A 22,191-nucleotide genomic window follows, 5' to 3' on the forward strand; every position below is an offset into this window, starting at 1 on the left:
CCAGGTGAAGCCTGGGCCAACCCCACACCCACTTTTAAGAGCTGCCTTCGGTTGAGGGTCTGCCCGGTCCCTGGCACGAGCTGACCGAGTCCACAGTCATCTCTCAGTCACGCACACGCGCCTCAAGCTTCTTTTGGTTATTGAAGAGCCTCCTTTGCTGCTGTCAGACTTTTCAACCTGGCCTCATTTCTGTCGGGCTGCGGAGGTGTTCCATGGCACAGATTTGTTTTCATCATTTCGCTCTCAAAGCATCTCTCTCCCGACTGTCCCAGCAGCTCACACACGTGAGCCAGGTGACAGTCACATGAATCTGGCAACACAACAGATGGCTGAAGCCCCCTGTGCCCCTCTCAACACACAGCACCTCCCCTGGACCCCTGCTTGGTTGGTGCCTGTGTTGTACTGGTTGTTACCGGGCTTAAACAGCAACCCTTAGAGACCCGGTATCTTTTCTGGAAATGCTTTGAACATACCAGTTATTTTTAGCTGTAGAATGTCCATTGAAGGAATAGATGTTCATGACTTAGCACGAAGCACCACGTTGACTCACGCCTCCTTCTTTTGCAGCTGACTGAGTTGAATACCTTCTTCCTGAAACACATCTTTGTGTTCCAAGCCGGTCATCCGTTAAGTTGGTGTAGAATTCTCTTTATTGGTGGCATCACGGCTCCCACAGTGAGGTAATTCTGTGTTAGCCTGACCGTCAATTGGCATGTTTACCTGCTTTGTATTCTCCTATGTAGCATAAGGGAAGTCACGTAAACTAGCAGACTTTCCATGAAAATGTCATTCTGAAGAATTATACATCCAGGGGGAAAAAAAAAAAAAGACTTATACATCCAGAATATGAAGAAAACGTTTTGCCTCTCAGACCTCAGTAACATGAAGACCAGCACCACACCATTATTTTCAAACCCCTTTACGATCTTCACTGCTGTTCTTTTTTCCCCCATACCATCCTACTTAAAACAAAATGAGTAACAGAAATGCTAAGGTTTTCTTCCTGAGATTATTGAAAAATAACAACCGTTTTTATGGTGGATTGAAGTAATAAATTATGTTATTTTTAGAATGAGACTTTATTAGTTCTTTTAGAGCCAGTTAAGTTAATTTCCTTTTAAAAATGTCCTTCCTGTGGTCCTCCAGGACAACAGGGACAAGGATGGGTGTCCATGCCATCCTTCTCCTGGATTCATGACTCATGTAGGGCCTTAGAGATGTGGCAGTGTTCAGAGACTGTCCCCGACGTGGACCGATCCCAGTGGACTTCAAAGCAAAACACTTGGCATTGGTTTCATTGTTCCTATTTGGAAATGGTATTGGGGTTTTATATCTAGTATGGAGGACCGGCATTGATCAGTAGAAACACCCAAGATCTCTGCACAGCTGATATAAATACAAACCAAGCAGATAAAAGGGTTTGCTCTTTAGAAGCTGTAGGATAACTTAATTCATTATTTGTAATGGACTTGTGAACTCCACAAGTAGAAGGTCTCACTTGCCAGGGAGAGTGGGTGTTTTCCTTGGTCAGACATAGCTCTCACCCCCAGCTAGCACCTTTTCTTGTCCTCATTCGTTATTACAAATATATTTATTATATATATATATATATATATATATATATATATATATAAACAGGAAAGTAACAGCTGGTAAACCGCAGCCTTTTGTCACTTTATAGACCAGTGGTCCGTCGAAGTAGTTATCTCAGGAATGCAATTTTCCTTTGGTGGGTTGGAGCCTCCCTACTGTATTTAAAATTTGACTTAATTTGAGGCTTCCAGTTATTTTCAGGAAAGATTAGCAGCAGTTTCTTCATAAAATTAGGAGCAATCAACAAAGTCAATAAGCGGGGAAAGAAATGTCTTATAAAACAGAACAGCAAATCACATGTGATTTATCATGAAAATTTCAATATTGTTAAACATTTCACAACAAAAACTAGAGATTAGACCAGAGACTAAAAATCCAGTGTTCAGACTTTTCGAGAGCTCCTTAAAATTTTTGCCAAACCCTATGGGTTTCCACACAATTCTTTTTTGTTTAGAACTTAGCCCCTTTCTGTGTTCCTACACCACTTGAGGCTATTCATATGTAAGGAGATGGTTTGACAAGCTTCTTGGAAAGATGGAAGTACTCTGATGGGTTTTAGGTCCCAATTAGGAAATGCCAGGCCCTAAAAGGGAGAGAAAGCTCATAGGCTTCAGTATAAATCATACATACATGCCAGATCTCCGCTTTCTTCCCTTTTAGACTTTCACATGACTGTGCTTTGAGAAGATATTTGAGTGAACATTCTTTTAATCTAATAATATAATGTGCAGTATAGGACATGGACAGAATTAGTAAAGTAGCTGAACTGGCAAAAGCAAATTAGGTAATGAAAATGGGAAGTTAGAGGAAAACCTGAATTCTTTATAGTTACAATTCTTCACTTTGGGGTACAGAGGCGATAGTTTTTGGATGAGCTTCAGGCATCCGTGAACCCCCGAAGTTTAATGCAAAATTCTGTGTGCATGTTTTATGTGCCTTTATCATAGCTTTCATCAAACCCTCAGAGGAGTCTGTGACCCACCTCCACACACGCCCCCCCCCCCAGAAGATGATGGGTTAAGTTTCAGGGGCAGTAATGAGACTCTAAGCCCGCACTGTCCCACAGGCAGCCTCTCCCACGTGTGGCTACTGAGCACTGGGAGTGTGGCCAGTCACCCTGAAATGTGCTGTACGTGTAGAATACACACTGGACCTTGAAGGCTTAGTGCAAACACAGTATAAAATGCTTCTTTATAATGTTTTCAATATATTGGATTATATATAAATAAATTATTAAAATGAATTTCATCTGTTCCTTTTTTACTTTTTTTTTTTAACATCTTTATTGGAGTATAATTGCTTTACAATGGTGTGTTAGTTTCTGCTTTATAACAAAGTGAATCAGTTATACTTTTTACTTTTTTAACACGGTTATTAGAAAACTTTAAATTGCATTTGAGGCTCATACTGTATTTCTATTGTGTGACTGCTGCACGAAGCCTCTCAACTCCGTGTCATTGCCTCTTTTCTGATCATGTCAGTAACATTCAAAGTTATCGGCCTCAGTGACAGTGAGGCGCAGCTACAGTCCCATTCCAGTTTCTGAGAGCCACAGATGTATATATTTATCTCCTGGTTACGATCAGCAACCTGTTTCCTGGAAAGAGCCAGAGGAGATAGTGACCATACAGGAGACCTTCTGGAATCACCTCCATGGAGAGAGACTGAGGCACCCACCTGGGGTGGCTTTGGCTCAAGGCTGTGGGAGTCTGTGTCTGAATCAAGACCGCCTCTGCCAATAATCTGGCTCTTTAAACCATCCCCCTTCAGCCCAGTCCAAATTCTTAGCCTCTTACAGGAAGGTTTCAACAGGCACCGGCTTCCTATTCCCTTAAATAGAACTAGACCAGGCAGCTCAAGTATGTGGAACAAGGCAGACATTTTTTATACTCACCCTGTCAAAGTGATTTAATTCTATACTGACTTGCTGGTCTTCCAGAAGCTCTCAGTGAATTCCACCTTTGTTCTTTCAGACAGTACTATGCTTACCTCACCGACACACAGTGCAAGCGTGTGGGAACACAGTGCTGGGTGTTTGGGTGAGTAATCTTTTATCGTGGACATATAAAACCACTTTAGCCTCTGAATTTCTTGGGTTATTTCTTAACCCTACATTAAGTGCCTTTCAGCGCAGTTTTGTTTTTGTGTGTCTTTCATTTTTAACATTCCTTTTCTGATTTAAATTTAGAAGAGTTAATTGGCAAGTTACACAAAGAGGGTGTAGAAACTGTTTTTTAAAAAAATATTAGGAAATCAAAAGATAATTCCCATGTAGAACTTGGAGACCTTGTTTCTTGAAATAAATTAGAAAATGAGTTATTTGAATTCCCTGTGAGATTGATGGTGAGTTTGGGACAACATATCGTGATGGGCTTAACCACATTTTACGTTAGTTTCACACCAGAAAGACCCCACAAAGCGGCTGCTTGCTGTCTACCGGGGTCTAATTTTATTGTCCCAAAGAAAACTAACACATGGTGACAATTTATTGTCTCACTACAGATACAAATGCTGTATCTGAATTTACGATTATTTAAATGATTTGAAAGAAAGCAGAGGTCATCCAGTTTAACCCCCAATATTAAATGTGAGATACTCTTCAGTGTCTCAGATAAGTGCTTCTTCTGCTTCAATACCATCAACATCTCACCATGCCATTTAGCCACTGAAGTTCCAGAGACATCCAGCACACCTGTAGGTGAAGTTCAGTCCCTCAGAGAGCTTACATTCAGGACCTAACCTAGGTTCTAAATGGAGTGTGACAGCATAAAGATAATCTGATGAAAACCCCAACAGATTTTTAAACAGAGTAACTTTTTTTTCCCTGTATTACATGCATATTGATAATGTAAAAAAAGAAACTAAACATCATCCAAAGACATCAACTATTTAGAGATACTTGCTGCTTACGTTGCATTGTCATTCCTTCCAAGCGTGCGTGCATGTGTGCATGCGTGTGTGTGTGTGTGTGTGTGTGTGTGTGTCTCTGGAGCTCTCACTCCAGATTCTGGGGAGTTAGTGAAGTTTGATCTAGGCAAGTTTCCCACTGCCTTCTTTCCAAAAGACAAAGGGCCGTTGTCACTGTTTCTCATAAATTCTGTGATGTAAGCTGATTTTCCTACACAAAGTAGCTTAAAGGGTGATAGGATGGATTCGATTTCCATCCTATGGATAGGATGGATTTCCATTGATTACTGATCTGGCGGGATAGAGAATTCACACATCTACCAGATTTCTAATATACTTCTGTCACAGGAAGGAGGAAGATGGGCTACCTTCCTACTGTCTTGTCCAAGGACTGGGGATCTTTCCTGCATTTCCTTCTTCCACCACATGCCTCTTTTCCCACGGGCATTTTTCTCTTCACGTTTACAAGTCCTTGCCACGGTCTTACTCTACGGAGAGTGGGTATATTTGCCACAGAACTCTGTCTACTTACCTGTTGAGGAAAAGGAGATGGCGGATCAGAGAGAGAGGCAGTGTTACAACAAAGTTTTTTTCTAATCAGGCGGTCTGAAAATATAATCCCCGTGGAGGGAGAAATGGCCGAGAGGAGCAAGGCCAGAGAGTGGTGGCAAACGCCACTCCAGAAAGCTGCACCTTGCTGAAAAGTGGTGAAAGAAAGTAAAATGCAAATGATCTGAGATGCAGAGGTCAGTTGGCTAACTTAGGATGCTTTATTATAGAGACTCGAGGACGCCCAGAATGGTGATATCAAGGTTAGTGAACCTTGAGAACTAGTGGGCCATGCTGAAAAATAGCAAGTCCCTCTTCGTAACTCAAGCAGGGCAGACCTGCCTGGTGCATGAACAGGGGCAGGAGCTGCCTCTGGGCGGTCAGCACGATCAGCCCGTGATGGTGAAACAGGAGGCCCGGCCTCCAGTCTCTTCTCTGGTGTTTGCCCCTTGGAGCCCACCACCTCCCACCTTCTGCCCCTTCCTTCCCCAGGCTTCCCTGTTGCCTTCGTTTTGTCTTTTTTTTCATGTTCTATCAAACAGCAACCGCTGAAATGTCTGATTTCCTTTAACACCTAGTCCCTGCTTTATAGTTTTCTTTTCACTAACTTTGGAATGACTTTGGCTCTATCGAGGTGTGGAGATGCGAGGGAACAGAGTAGGAGCCCGTGTAGTGACGGTCGTATTCTGCCTTTGGGGAGCCGGCGGTGGGGAGGTGAGCAGGGCCACCTGAGGCTGCTTGCCCACCATGCCCACACCCCACATTGTGTTCTCCTCAAGAGGGCACTTTCCTCCTCTGTAAACGTTACACCCTCAGAAAGTTGGCATTAACAGCTGCTGATGTAAGGAAGAACAGACTTGCAATGTGGCCTCCTGCAGTTGTGCCGTAGATCTGAACTTTACAGCCTTTTATATTACACTTAACCGTGCCGAGCCCAGCCAAGATAGGACTCTATCCAGCCGGGGAGTGGGAACCCACCGGGGAGAAGCAGGAGTGTGGAAAGTTCAGCTTCTTGTTCCTGCAGCTCCGTAGGCGTGTCAGGGCCAGGGCGAGGTGGACAGATTCCCCAGGTGTGCACCATCTTCATCTTCGCCTTTCTCCCCACTCAGCTCCCGCCAATTATAATTGAGTTTCTGTGCCTCCAAAGGAGAGAACAGGGCTGGTTTATGAAGAAAGGTTGTTGGATCCCTTGGCCCTGGAAGGCAAGCATCCGAGCTTTGGCTGTAACCGGAGTGAGCAGTCACTTTTCCGCCTCTGGAAAGTTGCTGGGCCTCCAGGGCTTGGGTCAGAGTCAGCGGTGCCTGGGGCCCAGTTGCTCTCAGAACCGCCCCTCACCCCACTAGCTTCCTGGCACGTGTTATCCCAGCCCTACTGGTGACCCCTGACAGTAAGCTGCCGCCTCTGCTGCTGTGCCGATTGTCCTGTCCAAGGTCAGCTCCACATCAGCACGTCCTTCTCCACCCTCATCTCTCCTGTCTTCTCCGCGCGGTGTCTGCCATCTTGAAACTGTTCTCTTCCTTCTACAGCAGCTGCCCTGCGGGTTTTCCGCTTCCTTTTCTGCTGCATCTCAGTTTCCTTTGCTGGCTTCCCCTCCACCCCTCTGCTCTCTGCAGCTTCTTGTAATTATGCCGTTGTTCTTCCAGGCTCCTTTTTTATTTTTAAAGGGTAGACACAATGTGAAGCACAGGGTCTTTCTAGGATGAGGGAGTGTTAGAGGGGAACGGACAACCGGAGGAGGCCTCACCCGACCCCTCCAACCTCCCCAGCACACCTGGTCACCGCCATCCTCCCGTTGACCTTTGCTCACAGCCTCTCACGCCGCCTTCCTTCCGGCCCACGCGCCTGTTTCCCACTCTCAGCGCTCACGCTGCAAGGGTAGCTTTGTTGCCAGTTTCCTTTCTCTGGTATCTTCCCCTTCATCCCATCCTCCTCCAGACTGACCACGCTTTTTCCTGCCAGTCTCTGCTCCCTTGCTCAAAAACACCTGCACTGACAGCCCCAAGCCTCTGCGGTAGTCACAAAATTTTTTTTTTAGAAAATCCCTTTCCTCCAAGGACATCTTGCTCCAGACCCTAACATACAGCAAAACAATTGAGCAGAATGGTTCTGGGTGCGCCCCCCAGGACCCTTTGCCTCCTTCTCACCCTCTCCGTCCTGTCCCGGGGGTTCTTAGGCAGTCAGGACGTTCCATGGAGCATGATTGAAAGTGCTTTCTATGTGGTTAAGGCTCAGCTCAGCTATCACTTCCTCAGGGCCAGGGATGATGGTGAGGGGCCATGGCTGGTGGGTAAAGGGTCCACGTGACTGCTGGGTTTGATGCATCCCAGCTCCTGCCGCTTCCCACATCCCCACATCTCCACATCTCCCCCCAGGTCCTCGGCCTGGACTAGAAAAAGCGCCCCTGCACCACTCTGCTCCTTACCGCAGTTCTCAGTTCAGCCGCCAGAACGATCACCTTAAAACGTAGAGTGAATCACATTCAACCCTCTGCTCCAACCCCCCAGGAGCTCCCGTGTCCCTCAGACTAAAAGCCAAGCTCTGGGGTGGCCCTCAAGACCCATGTTACCCTGACCTCGCTCTGCCCCCTCCCCTCACTCCTGGCCCCCTCCCGCCGCCCCCCCCCCCGCCCCAGTCTCTGCTCAAGGTCACCTTCACGGACAACAGCTCAGCTAAGATTCCTCAGCACGTGGGGTCAAGTCATATCCTAAAGTTCCTGACTGAAAAACACTGGTCTTTAGGGCAAACTTCAGGTCGTTATGAAGTCAACAGACTGGGTCCTGAACAGCATTTTCTGAAAATGAAATAGAGTAGGAAGATGTCAGAGCCAGGGGACAGTTGTTTTGTGTGACTTTTGTTTCAGTCGTGTGTGTGTGTGTGTGTGTGTGTGTGTGTGTGTGTGTGTGTGTGTGTGTACTGGGCCACAGTGAAAAATATGCTTCCTGCCGTGGGTCTCAGATCACAGAAGTTGGAGAAACAGCTCTAGCCTGCTGGTCACCAAGCTCTTGAAAGCTGCCTCAGTCGACTTGAATACCCAGAAACCTCTCACAGAAAGCTCTGGGTGTTCTGTCTGGTTAAGGGCAGGTAGGCACACTTCTTTCCTGGGCTTAACAGTTTCTGATGCAGTCCTTCTGCATCCCAGCAAGAGGTCCCAGCAAGAGGCAGCATACGCTCTGTGTGTCCGCTGGCAGGCACCCTTGCCCTCGCTGCTTCCCTGCCTTCTAGTGTCGGCTCGCGACCTCGACTTCAGTGTGACAGTCGACCTCAGCCCTGCTCTCGAACGTGCCGACCTTTGTTGTGGCCGGGAGGTAGGGAGGAGGAGGGGGTGCTCTGTAAAGATTCAGGCGACCACTCCTAACCTTGTTTCGTTGGGGCTGTGGGCCAAGACAGCTCCAGATTCTCTAGAGACGTGTCCAGGAGACTTCCTGCTTTGCACAGGTGGTTCTGACTCTGGGCATTCAGTTGTTTAGAGCCGTCCATCCATTTGACCATGGCAGTGACCTCTGTGTCTGCCAGTAGGGAGGGGACCGGGGGCCTTCTGGGCCCCTTCCTGCCCTTTTAGAGATTATCTGTGCAACAAGACCCGTCCCTCTAGATCCTGTCGTGAGCAAGGCACACCTAAGGTGGCCTTATCTGAAATCGCTGTTCCTGGGCAGTCTTTGGGATCACGTGACCGGCTATGTCACCCTCACCTCATCCGTTCCTACCTTCAAGCTCTGAACCTTAATAAAGGTCTGATTTTAATATTCATAGATGAAGTTGTATTATACAAGATTAGCTTTCTTCTTTCATGTTTTAATTAAAGAGGGAAACATGGAAGGTTTTTTTCCCAACGTTTTTGTATTCAGCAAAATTGCTTACAGATGCAGAGGATAAAGGGTTTTTATCAGCAGCAGAACTGGAGCCTATTAAATCTGGAAATTCTAAGATGGCTGGGAGGGAATGTGATTGCTGCCTTCAAGTTATTGAAAGACTCACCTGGAAGGCTCACACTCCCCTATACGACTGCGGAGGGCAGAGTTAGGACCAGGGGTGGAAGGAGGCAGATACCAGGCAGATACCAGCCTCCTGGCAGATACCAGGAGACAAGGAATGACTTCCCAACAGCTAAAGAGACTGAGCAGCAGAAGCAGCTGCCCACAGAGGTAGTAGGTTCCCTGGCCCTGCAAGGGTCCCAGCCAAGGGGGCGTCTGTCCACCCGTTGTGATAAGCTCCGACTTAGATGATACCAGGCAGCCTCCGGCTATGAAGACGTACGAGTCGAGATTGTAGTCTGTGAGGAAGGAAGATGTAAAGAATATTTGATTATTTCTGGCGACGGATAGAAGGATGAAGAGGTAGAGCACAGAGGGTTTTCAGGGCAGTGAAACCATTCGGTATGACCCTCTAATGGTGGATACCTGTCATTATACATCTGTCCAAACCCATAGAATGTGCATCACCAAGCGTGAACTCTGACATAACCTATGAACTTTGGGTGATGTGTCAACGCAGGTTCGTCACTTGTGACACATGTTGACAGCGGGGGCGGCTGTGCATGTGTCGGGGCAGAGGCTATAGGGACTCTGTACCTTCCCCTCAAGTTTGCTGTGAACCTAAAACTGCTCTAAAAAAAATAGTCTGCAGAAAAGACGAGAGGAGTGACGGTACAATAAACTTTTAATTAAATCTAAATACGTATGTATATATAATAATATATATTATTCCTGAAGAAAGCACAGTGTCATTTTGTTGAGGACCTGCTTCCCGTGTTTGGGGCAGAAATCTTATGACCACTTGAACTTTATGATGGAATTATGCATATTTCTGGTAATGCATAATGCTCTGATAAGATGAATTCGTATTTAACCTCTTGTTCTGTCTAACAGGGTCATTGGTTTCCTGGAAGCTATTGTCTGCATAAAATTTGGACAAGATCTCTTCTCTAAGACCCAAATACTCTATGTTGTGCTTTGGCTTCTTTGTGTGGTAAGTCATTACTTTTTTACCCAAAAGTGTTAGTTAAAGTCCCCATGGTGTCTTCTAAAACAAAACAAAACAAAACACTCTTGTGTACCAAGGTTCCTTAGAAATTTATAGACAGGACATTCTACTGTAGTAACGCAAGACTGGCCACTAGTCTGAAGTTCAAGAATAAATACATAGGACCACATGGCACCTAAAATTGGTCACCTTTGCAGGTTCTGGTCAAATGCCCTCAGCAGGTGTATCATACTCTCATTTATTTCGCTTATGAGAATTCATCTACACTTGCTGAAAATGTCAGGCCTGCCATGAGGGGATAAGGATGGTTACAGTGTCCCGTAACATATGTATTACTGTCCAAGGGTTTATGTACAAAATGACAGACTGTTGTTTATAGGCCATGTGAGGTGTTTTTGGAGGTAATCAGACCATACAGTTTCTTCCCCGTGGGGCTGACATTATAAACCTGTGAAGGATGTGTTTTCCTCTCGGAAGGGAAGAGCCCTGGGGGCCTCCAGCTCCGTTGTCCTGGGACTTTTCCCTCATCTTTCAAATGAAGCAAGATCTTGCCTAGCTTAAAATTCTGTGATTGCGCTTCTCAATTTGTTTTGTTACTTTGGGGAATCATTTAAGATTCTTCCCTTTTACTTACTTGGTCCAGAAAATTGACTCGGGCTTTTTTTTTTTAATGATCATAGAAAATTTCAAACATATGTGGAAGTAGATAGGGGGTCGCTCACCCGTCACGCACCCATCATCCAGTTCCAACGATTATCAACCCATGGCCAGTCTTATGTCCTTATATTCCATACTTATTATCCCCAACCCTGGGTTACTTTGAAGCAGACCCACTTTACTATTTCAGGATGTATCTCTAAAAGAAGATAAGAATGCTTTTTGGTTGGTGCAACCACCGTACCATTATCACACCTGAAAAAGAGTTAATTCCTTCATACTGTCAAATAGCTAATCAAAGTTCACATTTCTAATGTTTCCTTACATTTTGTATTCTTTAGCAGTTTATTTGAATCAACATCCACTGATTGCAATTGGTTGGCATGCCTTTTAATAAAAGGTCTCTCTTAATCTACAGTTTTCCCTCTGTCTCCAGCTCTCAAGCCCTTCTGTTGTCTAGATTTTCCCTCAGTCTGGTTTTACTGACTCCATCCTTACTGTAACTTAACAGATTTCTTTGTCCTCTGTATTTTCTGTAAATTGGTAGCTGGATCTAGAGGCTTAATAAGATTCAGGTCTAATTGGTGGGGAGGGGGAACAAGACTAAACTCTTCTTATTGCCTTTTATGGTGTCTATTTTTAGGGTTACTTGCTAGAAATCCTAACTGTGCCAGGGCACCTTGAGCCTGTTCTGTCCCGTTTTATCTTGAACAACGAAAGGGAATAATGATCTCCTTTGTACTCAGGCTCCGGAATTAACGCTCAGATGTATTTTTTCTGTTGCAGTGTGACTAGATATAAAGATTGGTTAGGGGCAGTGTGTCAGATGGGCCAGAAGATCTCACCATGCGCACCTCACATTTCTGTCTGGCGTGGGCACCCCAGCTCTGTGAATTGTAGCGTGACCTATGGCGGTGGGCAGATGTGGGTGCAGCCCTTACCTGGCGCCGCTGGGACCCCAGGGAGGTTGAGGCAGGCGGGACTCCTGGGACGTGGGCCAAAGGCCCTCCTCACAACGGCCCACTGTGGGCCTCCCCCTGGGGCATCAGCAGCCAGGAAGGTCTCCCCAAGGCCGTGTCCAAGGAGCTGTCTCTGGTCACCCAGCCGGTGGGGCTCCTCCAGCCTCTCTCTAAGTTTTAGAGATTTTCACTCTGTTTTACTGATTAGACCCTTAGCATATGCCTTCTTACGTTGGTGAATTTTGATCTGCCTTGGTGTCTGTATGACGGTAGCTTATTTTGAGGATATGACCCGTTTCTCAGTCTCTGTGTCACTTAGCATAGTCCCTTATAAGTCTGTCATGTTGCCACGTTCTTGTTAGAGCGGCCCTGGTGCTGGAGCCACACAGGCAGGTGATGGTGAAGATTTATTCATGCTTACGAGGTGCCAGACACTGTTTGAAGCACTTTTCATGAATTGCATATTTGATCTTTACACTTTGAGGGGAGGTACTTTATTATCCCTCTTTTATAGATAAAGGCACAGAGAGGTTCACTAACTTACCTAAGGTCACACAGGTAGCATGTGGCAGAGCCAGGGCTCAAACCCAGATAGTCTGGCTGGAGATTTCCTGCTCCCCCTCCACGGGTGTTCCCCCTCAGAGGATCTCCAAGTCCACGTGGGAATTACACATGCAAACTACTTATATTCAAACATCATAAAAGATGTGTGTGTTGTAGTGAGGTGGATGGACCTAGAATCTGTCATATAGAGTGAGGTAAGTCAGAAAGAGAAAAACAAACACCGTATGCTAACACGTATATGTGGAATTTAAAAAAGCGATACTGATGAACCTAGTGACAGGGCAGGAATAAAGATGCAGACGTGGAGAACAGACTTGAGGACACGGGGAGGGGGAAGGGTAAGCTGGGATGAAGTGAGAGAGTGGCATGGACATATATACACTACCAAATGTAAAATAGATAGCTAGTGGGAAGCAGCCGCATAGCGCAGGGAGATCAGCTCAGCTCGGTGCTTTGTGACCACCTAGAGGGGTGGAATAGGGAGGGTGGGAGGGAGACGCAAGAAGGAGGAGATATGGGGATATATGTATACGTATAGTTGATTCACTTTGTTATACAGCAGAAACTGACACACCATTGTCAAGCAATTATACTCCAATAAAGGTGTGAAAAAAAAAAAAAGAAAGATGTGTGTGCACGGAGCTAGAGGAGCCCTGGAGAGAGCAGCAGACAAGCTGGGCGAAGCTCCTGGAGGTGATGTGTGCTCAGGATCACAAAGGATCACAGTGAACGGCTCTCCCGTCCCTCAGGTGCCCCAGCCTAAGACCCAGGCGGCTGCTTCCTCTCCTCTGTCAGCCCCCAAGTCAGCCCTCCGGCTCTACTCATTCACCCGGGTGGCCCAGCTCCATCCCCTCCTCTCTGTTCCCACTGCCTCTGCCCCTGTCTCTAGACACCCATTTTCTCCATCCTGCCCTTCACCTCCATTGCCTACACTGCTGCCAGAGTGATCTTCCAGAATTCCTATCGGAACCCCTTTGCCCTGCGTAGAATCATTTTCCCTATTGTTGGGGCCTAGAGGGCCTAACAGTACAACATTTTCCCCCCACCAGGTTCAGAGCAGTTAGAGATAGTCAGGATGGACGAAGGCTATGGAGACAGAACGGCAGCTTTACTACTGAGGGTCCACATTTTTCAGTATCAGCTTCAGGTGCGTGCCAACAAGGGGCTTCGGAATAGTGAACCCCAGAAGCAGACACGCTTCCTCTGCAGCCCCAGGAAGCAGGCCCCCCGCATTGCGCTGGTGGCCTCGCACCCAGAGGGGCACCCAGAGGGAAAGACGGGAGACGCCCAGCTTCCTTATCTGTTATTCCCTAGGCAGTTAAGATACTCGCCTCCCTGGGGAAGGGGCGAGGGGTGAGGGAAAGCAGGAGTGTTATACCAGGGAAGCTCCCTCTGTGTAGACAGAAACAGCAAGAAGGAAGCCTCATCCCCACCACAGACCTACCAGCTGAAATAGGAAGTCCTGCTTGTGTGTTTAGGGCCGTCATTCTCTGGATCGTTCACCACCCCCACCCCCTGTACCCTGCGCTCGGGCTCCGCCAAACTATTCCTAGTTACCTCAACCCACCGTCCTCCCAGACTTGTCTTGCCTTCACCCAGGAGGCTTCCTCTGCCCGATCTGAGTGCTTTTCCCTGCGTTCTCTACCTGGTGAATCTTAACGCCAAGACCAAACCTATATCCGTGTCCTCCATGAAATACGCTCTAACCTGCAAGGCAGACTAGACAACTCCCTCCTCGGGGGACCAGTCGCATTTGGTACATGTTTCTTTGAGTTCTAGCCCCAGTGTGATGTAATCTGGGGTATTTATGTCGGTCTCCTCAACATGGCACTTCCTGCTCACAAAGAATAAGTTTCCATTGTCCTTTTGTCCCCACGGACACTAGCACAGTGCCTGATGCACAGGAAACACTCGGCAAACGCAGGGAGGAGAAAGGACTGAGGTCAAGGGACAAAGACCGGGAGACACAGAGGCAGGTTGAGAGACAAGCACGTCCAAAGACTCGAAGCCATGCCAGTGCCCGCGTCACAAGAGGACGGCGACCTGTTTGGGGAGCAAGAATGAGAGCGAGTTGGAGGCGGAGGGGATCGTCTGCGTAGGATGGGCTCTGTGTGTCCTGGTTGGAGATTCGAAGGTTTTTCAGAGGAAAGACTGTCTCACGGGGCAGCTGGAGGGTGGGAGAGTATGGGGCGGAGGGGATTGGAGAAGGGGTGAGCCTGAGGGTGTTGGAGGGACCTCAGTGAGAACCTATCCAAGGCAGCGGCATTGAAGATGCAGAGAAAGGCCTGGATCCGAGAGCTAAAGAGCCCAACTCGATAGACGCCGTTTTCTTCCGAGAGCTGGGGAGGGCAACTCCAGGCTTTCCTGTTTGTGCCACTGGTGGCTTTTGGTGCTGGTAACAGGTTGGAGGATATCAGAGAAGCCCCTCGAAAGGAGATGAGTTAGGTGTGAGGGACCCTTAGATTTTACAGGTGAAGGTGTCTTGTGTCACTGGAAATTCTGGTCTGTCCAGTAGCACTGGAGAGACTCGGTCGGCGGTGGAGGTGAAAGAGGTGGGAGGCATCCGTGTGTAGGGTACGGTTGGAGCCGTTGGGTCGGTTAGAGTCGGGGAACATAGTGTGGGAAGGAGAAGCTGGCTGAGAATGGCGTCTGGGGAGCAACCACATTTTAGAGGCCAGGCCAAGGGCAAGAAACAGCCACAGGAAAGAGGACTCTGAAGATAAGCAGAATCCCCCAGTTAGTGTTAGCAGTGATGAATGCCATGGAGGGGGACCTGGCCTGAAAAGAGGCCTTTGGCTGGGATGAGTAGGGGTCCCCACTGCCTTGCACATTTACCAGTTAGAGAAAAAGAGTGGAAATAAGGTCCTGGCATGTTTTTATAATCATGGCCTTTATTAAAGATCAGGATTGGTCTCAATCTTAGGAGTCAGGCAAACATTATTGAGTAAGAGAGCGTTGAGTTACACCAGGCCTCCACACTAAGAGAAACAAAGCCCCCAATTATTCGCCTTGCCTGGTAGGAGAACGTACACAGAATTTGAGATCAGTGTGGAAGTAAAGCTCCCACATGCTGGTTAATAAGCTGCCCCAGCACCAGTTGTCTGATCAGTCTGGGTGAATTTGAGCACACCTTACCATAGTGTGGAAGCCACACCGGGGGGGGTGTGCTGCCTTGGGGCTCTCAGCCCTCACGTTTTTCTCTTTCTTTTTTTCTTCCTTTTATTTAAACAAAATCCGTACAATTGTCATTTTAAATCCAGGCCTTGACATTTTAAGTGTGTACTTGCCTAGATTTCCACAGGTGTGATTGCAAACCCATAAATTACAAGCTTTTGTCTCCTGGGACAAGTGTATAAAAGGGGCCTCTTGTACCCAGGTGAAGTGGTAAACTTGGCAGCTGTGGCAGGCCCTTTGCATGGCGATCGTGATGATAAGCATCTGTCTCCCAGCACCTGCCAGTGTTTGCCTGCCCCGCTGCAAAGCCAGCTCTGCCCAGCTGTCTGCTGCTAGAGCAGCCCCAGCTGCCCTCCTGCCCTCCCCGGGGAAGGGAGGAAGCTGGGGGAGGAAGAGGAAGAGCCCCAGACGCCTGCCCTCTGGTGGGCGGGATGCACAGCGACAGCCAGCCCAGCCCTGACTGCTCCCATGGTCTAGCGCCACCCCCACCCCACCCCCCCACTGCACAGCCACTGACTGGTCCTCGGAGGTGGAACCTGTCCTCCCTGCCCTCCGTGTGAAACCTAGGCCGACCTGTTCTGCTCTTTGTCAAGGAGCTGACATATACGTAGGTTTACACACTGCGGATGCTCTAGTCTTCCCACTCTTGCCATGCCGTGAAAATCGTACATTTAATGGTGGTTGTATATTAGAAATCTGAACAAGTACTGGAATATGTTAAAGGTTAGAAGTAGTTTTCATTCTATAATTTTAATATATTCATTATTGCCTAATTTTTTGATGGGGGGGATATGAGCTTTTTTAAAAATTTTCCTAATTTATACCAGTTTGCATATGGATTTAATATAAAATGAACTAGTGGGTCATCTTATATTTCATGTTACCTCTCCACCATGCCGCTGTTCCCACTTCATTGATGTAGAGGGAGAATGGCCAGCTGGAGCGCTTGGACTCCTTTCTTTCTTGAGACTTAAGGTGACTCTGTGCGCCCAGCAGACACTCAGTGAATGTCACTGACCTGAGGAACTGGGCCAGGGCTAGACTACAAGCTGCGGTGATGAGAACGCACAGCCCGGCCTTCCCTGCGGTCTTGGCTCTACCCTCCAGGCTGTGGGCTGTGCAGAGGGATGGGATGGGACTGGCTCTTCCCATGATGCTTTTTTCCCTCCAGGAATGGATGAGTGGACAGATCAATAGAGATATAAAGAAGTGTAGACATAAAATCAGTATTTATCTCGATAGCCATCCCTGAAATTTGATCCAGGGATATAAAGAGACCTGTGTTCTGGCTTCAGTGTTGCCACACTCTAGCTGTGTGTCTTTGAGAAGGCAGTCGCCTCTCTGAGCCTTCATTCCTCTGCTGTGAAATGAGGGGAATTGAAATTAACGATCTCTGAGGCAATGCCTCTAGATCTACAGTTATGATTCTTAGAAAGAGTTAAAATTATTCAAGAAGAGAAGAGTCCATCATGATTTCACAGCTGTTCCCACGACTGGGTCAAGGTGACAGGTCCCCAAGAGGAAATGCAGTGGAAGAGATGGAGGTTAGGAATCCTTGAGGAGGATTCACTGTCAATGGGTTCCTAAATCAAGGAATTCTGAAGAGATGTCATGACAGGACGGGTAGTTTGGTTTGGTTGGGTTTTGGTGATTCACTTACAGTCGCAAGGGGAAGGGGAGGCCTGGCTGGAGGGCCTGGCCCAACACACTGCTTAGTCCAGGCAGCCAGGAAGTTTTCCCCGACTTGTAGTTTTTTGACACATTTTTAAACTTTGGATTCTTAGGTGCTATTTTTTTCCTTAAATTAGAGTATAATTTAGGGTGCAGGGGGGCCAGTGGGGCACACTCGGGGAGAAACGGAGGTGATCCTGGCCTCTGGGTACCCGTGGACCATGCCCTTCTCTTTCACACCAGGGCTCACAAGACATTTTTATTTTCTGTTTAGTTTCCTATCTACCTAACTGAGAAAAACAAAAGCAGCCAGAACTGGGGTCAGAGCGGGGCCACTGAGACTAAAAAGCAGCACCAAGCCCAGGGCAGCGGTGTCCCGCTGGGGTCTGCCACCTACACGTGGGTGTGTGTCCTCAATGCCCTCCAGCACCACTGTGACCCCAGACTGAATGAAACTGCTTTTTCATTCAGAAATCCTCTTCCCCTCAGAAGCTGACAAGCTAAGTCCTTTTAACTCTTTCCAGTGATGGGCGGCAGGGTGCAGAGGATGGGCTATGAAAATCAGGCCAAAAAGAAAAAAAATAAATACAATGTAGAGGCCTATACGTCCTCTTAGGCAGAACCTGCAGAGCTGTTCAGAAAGTGCATCCCACCTGATCCCACATCTAGAAATGATCTTCACTCTGACAGTAGAGTCACAGTGGTAACTGTGGCCTCATCGGAACTCTTCTTGCCGAAAGCTTTAGGGGTGCCCCCCCTGCTGCCCCCCGGGGTTCACCTCTGCCGCATCCAGCCCTTCTGTAACCGGCATCCCGGGAGAGAAGGCAGAAATGCATCGAGCCATCGTGTATGAATTCCCATTGAAACCCTGAAGTTCCAGGAAATGGGATTTTTTTGTGCACCCTCACTTATAAAATGGTTTTGTGCTTGTTTTTCTCTTCCAGGCTTTCACTACCTTCCTGTGTCTGTACGGCATGGTTTGGTATGCAGAGCACTACGGTCACCGAGAAAAGGTATAGAAGGGAAGGTGGAGATGGTCTTTTATTTAAACTAACCACGTCCTGCTTGGCACTTTAGCCCAGAGCACATTCACATGAGGATGTGGCATGTACGGCACAGTGAGAGCCGGGTGTCAGTCTCCCCACTTTAGAAACGTAGCCAGTTCAGAATTCACTTCCTATCAGTTGCCATCCTTGCTTGTGACTGCCCTATTCAATAGGTCAGGACTTTTATCCTCATTTCTTAAGGGGGTTAAAGCTTAATTATTTGTTTATATATATATATTTTTTAAAATTGCATGGCAAGCCCCAGAGCAGTTTTTGAAAAGCTAGGTCTTTCACTCTGTGCAGGCCTCTTCCTGTATCCCAGCCTGGGGCTCCCATCCGGAAACTCCTGCCCTGCCCACTTCGTAGTAGATGAAGATTAAGGTAGAGGATAGATGTGAGTGGGCTTAAAATGCTATAGCAGTCTTGTCAACTGTAATTTTTTTTTTAAGTAAAAATAACAGCTTTCATCCTTTATTCATACTTTTAGTCTAAGGAGCTAAAGGTGCTTTCTAGAAGATGTATTCTGCATCACCTGGGATATAGCCTTGATCTTATAGCTGAGAGCATAAGCGTGAGGTGGTCCTCCACTTGCTGGTGGGGATCCCCAGCCCGGGAGAGGCCAGGGTTGAGCAGCCTCGCTTGTTTGCTGGCCCCCCCCTCCTCCCGGGAGCACTTGAAATTCCACCACTAAGCCTGCCTCTCTCCCTAGACCTACTCAGAGTGTGAAGATGGCACCTACAGCCCTGACATCTCCTGGCCTCACGGGAAAGGTACAAAAGGTATCTCTCTCTTGCTCATTGTTAAAAACTCTCCTGGGTCCTCTCCCTCCCAAGGCCCAGTAAAGGGATTTAGCATCAATACTTATCTTCCGAATGTTGATAAATATATGCCCTGAAGGGTCTCAAACCTACACATCGCATGTCTCCTGTTACTTATTAAGAAACATGCAAAGTGCTCACAGGTTCTGCCCAAGAAACTTGCTTCGTAAGAAGAGGTGCCACGTGGTTCTGCCTTTTCTGAGACAGGAAAACGTAACGAGATCCCACTGTCTCAGGCATCCTGATCGGGATGTTCTTCCTCTTGACTTTCATCACGAGTGAAAAGCGTTAGGAAGAGTTGTGTGCCAGGAGGAGAAACCTTTCCGAAGAGGTGGATCGACTTAATCGTGTTTATTCAAGAGATAGACCAGCATAAGAGGGATCTCAACAGTGTAGTCAGGGATCTCCCACTGGCCTCTCTCCAAGGAGCATTTTGGAAAGATTTGGGGCCACCTGGTTATCCTAAAGAATTTGACTTGTAGAACAGTGACCCAGAGGAGGCTCCACTGGATAGTAATTCCATGTCAGTTATGAGCTGATTGTGGGCTTGACCGAAGGAAGAGAACTGAATGTCAGAGCCCGTGAATTTTAAGCCACAGAATTGCTCAGAGAAGCGGGGACGAGGGAGGGGAAAGCACTGCTGAGGCAGTTGCTCTCCTGAGTCCTTTTGGGGTGAAGCTCATCACAGCTGTCCCTGGGGAAAACACTAGCGAGTGCTGGTCACCCTGTTTGAGATGGTTTCTCCTGAATCAGCTACCTAATATAGAATGCTGATGGAGGTAGGCACAGGGGTTCCCCAGGGCTCCCTTATTCAGAACCATCCTAGAGATCAGTCCGTGGCAATTCCGGGTTCTCCACTGAAAAGACGAAAAGAAATAAGCAATGGTAGAGATATATTTAAATGAAAGATAGACAGTTTAAAAAAAAATCTGAGCCCTGGAGCAGAGAACCTTTTGGCTTAGCTGCTAAGCCAGAGGCTTTCCACGTGCTCAGCCCGAGGGCAGAGCCAGCCTAATGCCAGAAAATTCCGATGACCTTCCAGGCCTTACACACCCCTACCCAGAATGCCCACCCTCACCCCACCACTACCCTGGCTCCAGCCTCCACCTGGCTGATGCCTGCTGATTGCCCAGCACTCAGCCAATGTAGACGTCTTTCTCTAAGCTCCCACACAAATGATAGAGCGTGACAGACGACACCGTCCCTGCAGACTGTGAGCTTCTTGAGGGCACGTGGCATCTTCAGTGTATGGCTCCGGGGCTGCCTGTCATGAGCAGCGGCAGGGGCCTGATTTGTAAAGGTGGCTTCCAGATCAAACCATTGAGGGCATGTAATATCTTTGATTTTTGCCAAGTCAAGAATCCATTCCAATTTAGGGATTTAGAAACAGTGGTGTGTAGCGGGTCAAGGTGTGGACACCTAGTTGATACGTCCTTTGATTGCTAAGGTAGACTCGACACCCACATGGTTTGTTTTCATTGTCCCTCCTTTGTGCTTCGATGTTATTTGTGCTCTCACTTCTGGTCCCCATCACCATGACCACGATCCACCCTACGGTGTGAATGTAAACATCCTCGGAACGCTCCTGTCTTTGTGGAGCCCTGACTTGCACACCCTGGCCCCGGCTGTGCTAGCTCAGCGCCGGGGTTTCTGTGCCTTGATTCATTGACGAGGCCACTAGATGGCGCACAAGGGTCAGTGGAGGAGCGGTGGGGCGGCCGGCCAGGGAGAGCCGGAATCGGAGGCTTCAGAGGCCCGAGCCGGGAGCCCACAGCCCACGGTGACGGTGTGTCCTGATTCCTTTGGCCAGGTTCTGAAGACGGCCCACCCAAGCATCCAGGCAACAGCGAGAGCCATTCTTCCAGAAGAAGGAATCGACATTCCAAGTCAAAAGTCACCAACGGAGTTGGAAAGAAATGAAAGACCCTGGTTAATCAAAGATGTTCCAGGGAGTGCCTCGAACTGGGAGGGGACGGAATCGGCTGGACCTCCCCGGGGGGAGGTCGAAACGCATAGCGTGAACGGGAAGGAGCGGGGGCTGGGAGGGGTCATTATTTGAGAGCATAAGTCTTGTTGCCCACAGACCCGGCCACACGGGGCAGACCATTGCGGGGTGTCCTTCGCCACTCGGGTGTCTCTTGTAACTTCAGCACTTGGCACGTGGTCACCGGTAGCAGGACAGCGCTCAAAGGAGAGCGTAGCTATTTACTCAGTTGCCAGAAGCAGTTCTGTGCTTGCGTGTGTTGTGGATGCAGTTTAAACGTCTTCACTCAGGCAGGGCACCAGCCAGCCAGTTGACGGACTGGTCACCAGGTTTCATTTTTCTGAATCTGCCTTTCCGTTTGACTGACTGATTTAAGTCCAGGCCACTTATCTGTCTTTTATTTTGTCGTTTCTTATTTCTATGTCAGGATGCTTACAGGCCTTCAGAAGCCACCACTGAAGTTAAATTGGGGGAGGTTTCTCTTTTTTTCTAGAGGAAAAAAAGGGGGGGAGAGTTTGTGTTACACTTTAGCAGCCTTCTCCCCTTTTTAGGACCTGAAACTACACAGCGGTCGGTGGAAACCAGGCTGAGGAAAGGTTAGCTACCCACGTAGGATCCTGGGCTTCAGATCGGGACCTTTTTGTTCCCTTTCCAATGTCGCTTGTCCAGACTTATCCACAGTGCACAGGTGTGGACCTGCCGAGAGGCAGTGCTCACCGCGGCCCCTCCCCGCCAGGTGCCTTTTCCATTTTGTTTGTTTTCCTTCCATGGTGTGTTGCTGACATTGTCTTTTAGTCCCCTGTGAGGTGCTGGTGAGTATTCCCTTTCATCCATCCGTGCCATGCTCTAGAACGTTGACCCTGATAGTTCACCACTTCTGATGGATCCCTGTTTTAAATAAAACGGTTCACGTTAAAGCCCATCAAATTCTGTCTCTGTAAAGTGCTCATTTCTTTGCCTCTTATTGGTATTTTCCACTATTTGTAAGCAATCACTGTATTTTTCAAGTGACTTTAGGATAATATGACTGTGTATGTGTTTTACATAGTGAGAAGAAAAGAAAAGAAAATTTAGAGGGCTTACAGACACATGTCCCTTTTCCTAACCTTCCCAAGTGATCAATAGGAAATGAACAAGATAGTCATTGTTTTCTTACTAGGGTAACGGTTACATCAACCAAGTTGGATTTTTTTCTCTAACAAGTGGCCGGTATCCAGTTGATTTTCCTGCAGATATAAACTTGCTGAAAGCAACGCTTTTGTTCCCTCATTTCACAGAGCACAAAGGTT

The 22,191-nt window shown here is 47.8% G+C and overlaps 1 protein-coding gene across 1 annotated transcript in view; it reads left to right on the forward strand.

Moving 5' to 3' along the window:
- Positions 1–21,829, forward strand: part of PTDSS1 (phosphatidylserine synthase 1) — a 66,382-nt gene extending 44,553 nt beyond the window's left edge. Inside the window, exons 8-13 of the mRNA XM_068525383.1 lie at positions 568–680; positions 3,567–3,632; positions 9,915–10,014; positions 17,999–18,067; positions 18,810–18,879; positions 20,729–21,829. Coding sequence (XP_068381484.1) covers positions 568–680; positions 3,567–3,632; positions 9,915–10,014; positions 17,999–18,067; positions 18,810–18,879; positions 20,729–20,838 — 528 coding nt within the window. The 3' untranslated portion in view covers positions 20,839–21,829. The remainder of the gene's footprint in view (positions 1–567; positions 681–3,566; positions 3,633–9,914; positions 10,015–17,998; positions 18,068–18,809; positions 18,880–20,728) is intronic.
- Positions 21,830–22,191: the final 362 nt, after the last annotated feature.

The sequence above is a fragment of the Eschrichtius robustus genome, chromosome 17, assembly GCF_028021215.1.
Source record: "Eschrichtius robustus isolate mEscRob2 chromosome 17, mEscRob2.pri, whole genome shotgun sequence".
NCBI lineage: Eukaryota > Metazoa > Chordata > Mammalia > Artiodactyla > Eschrichtiidae > Eschrichtius > Eschrichtius robustus.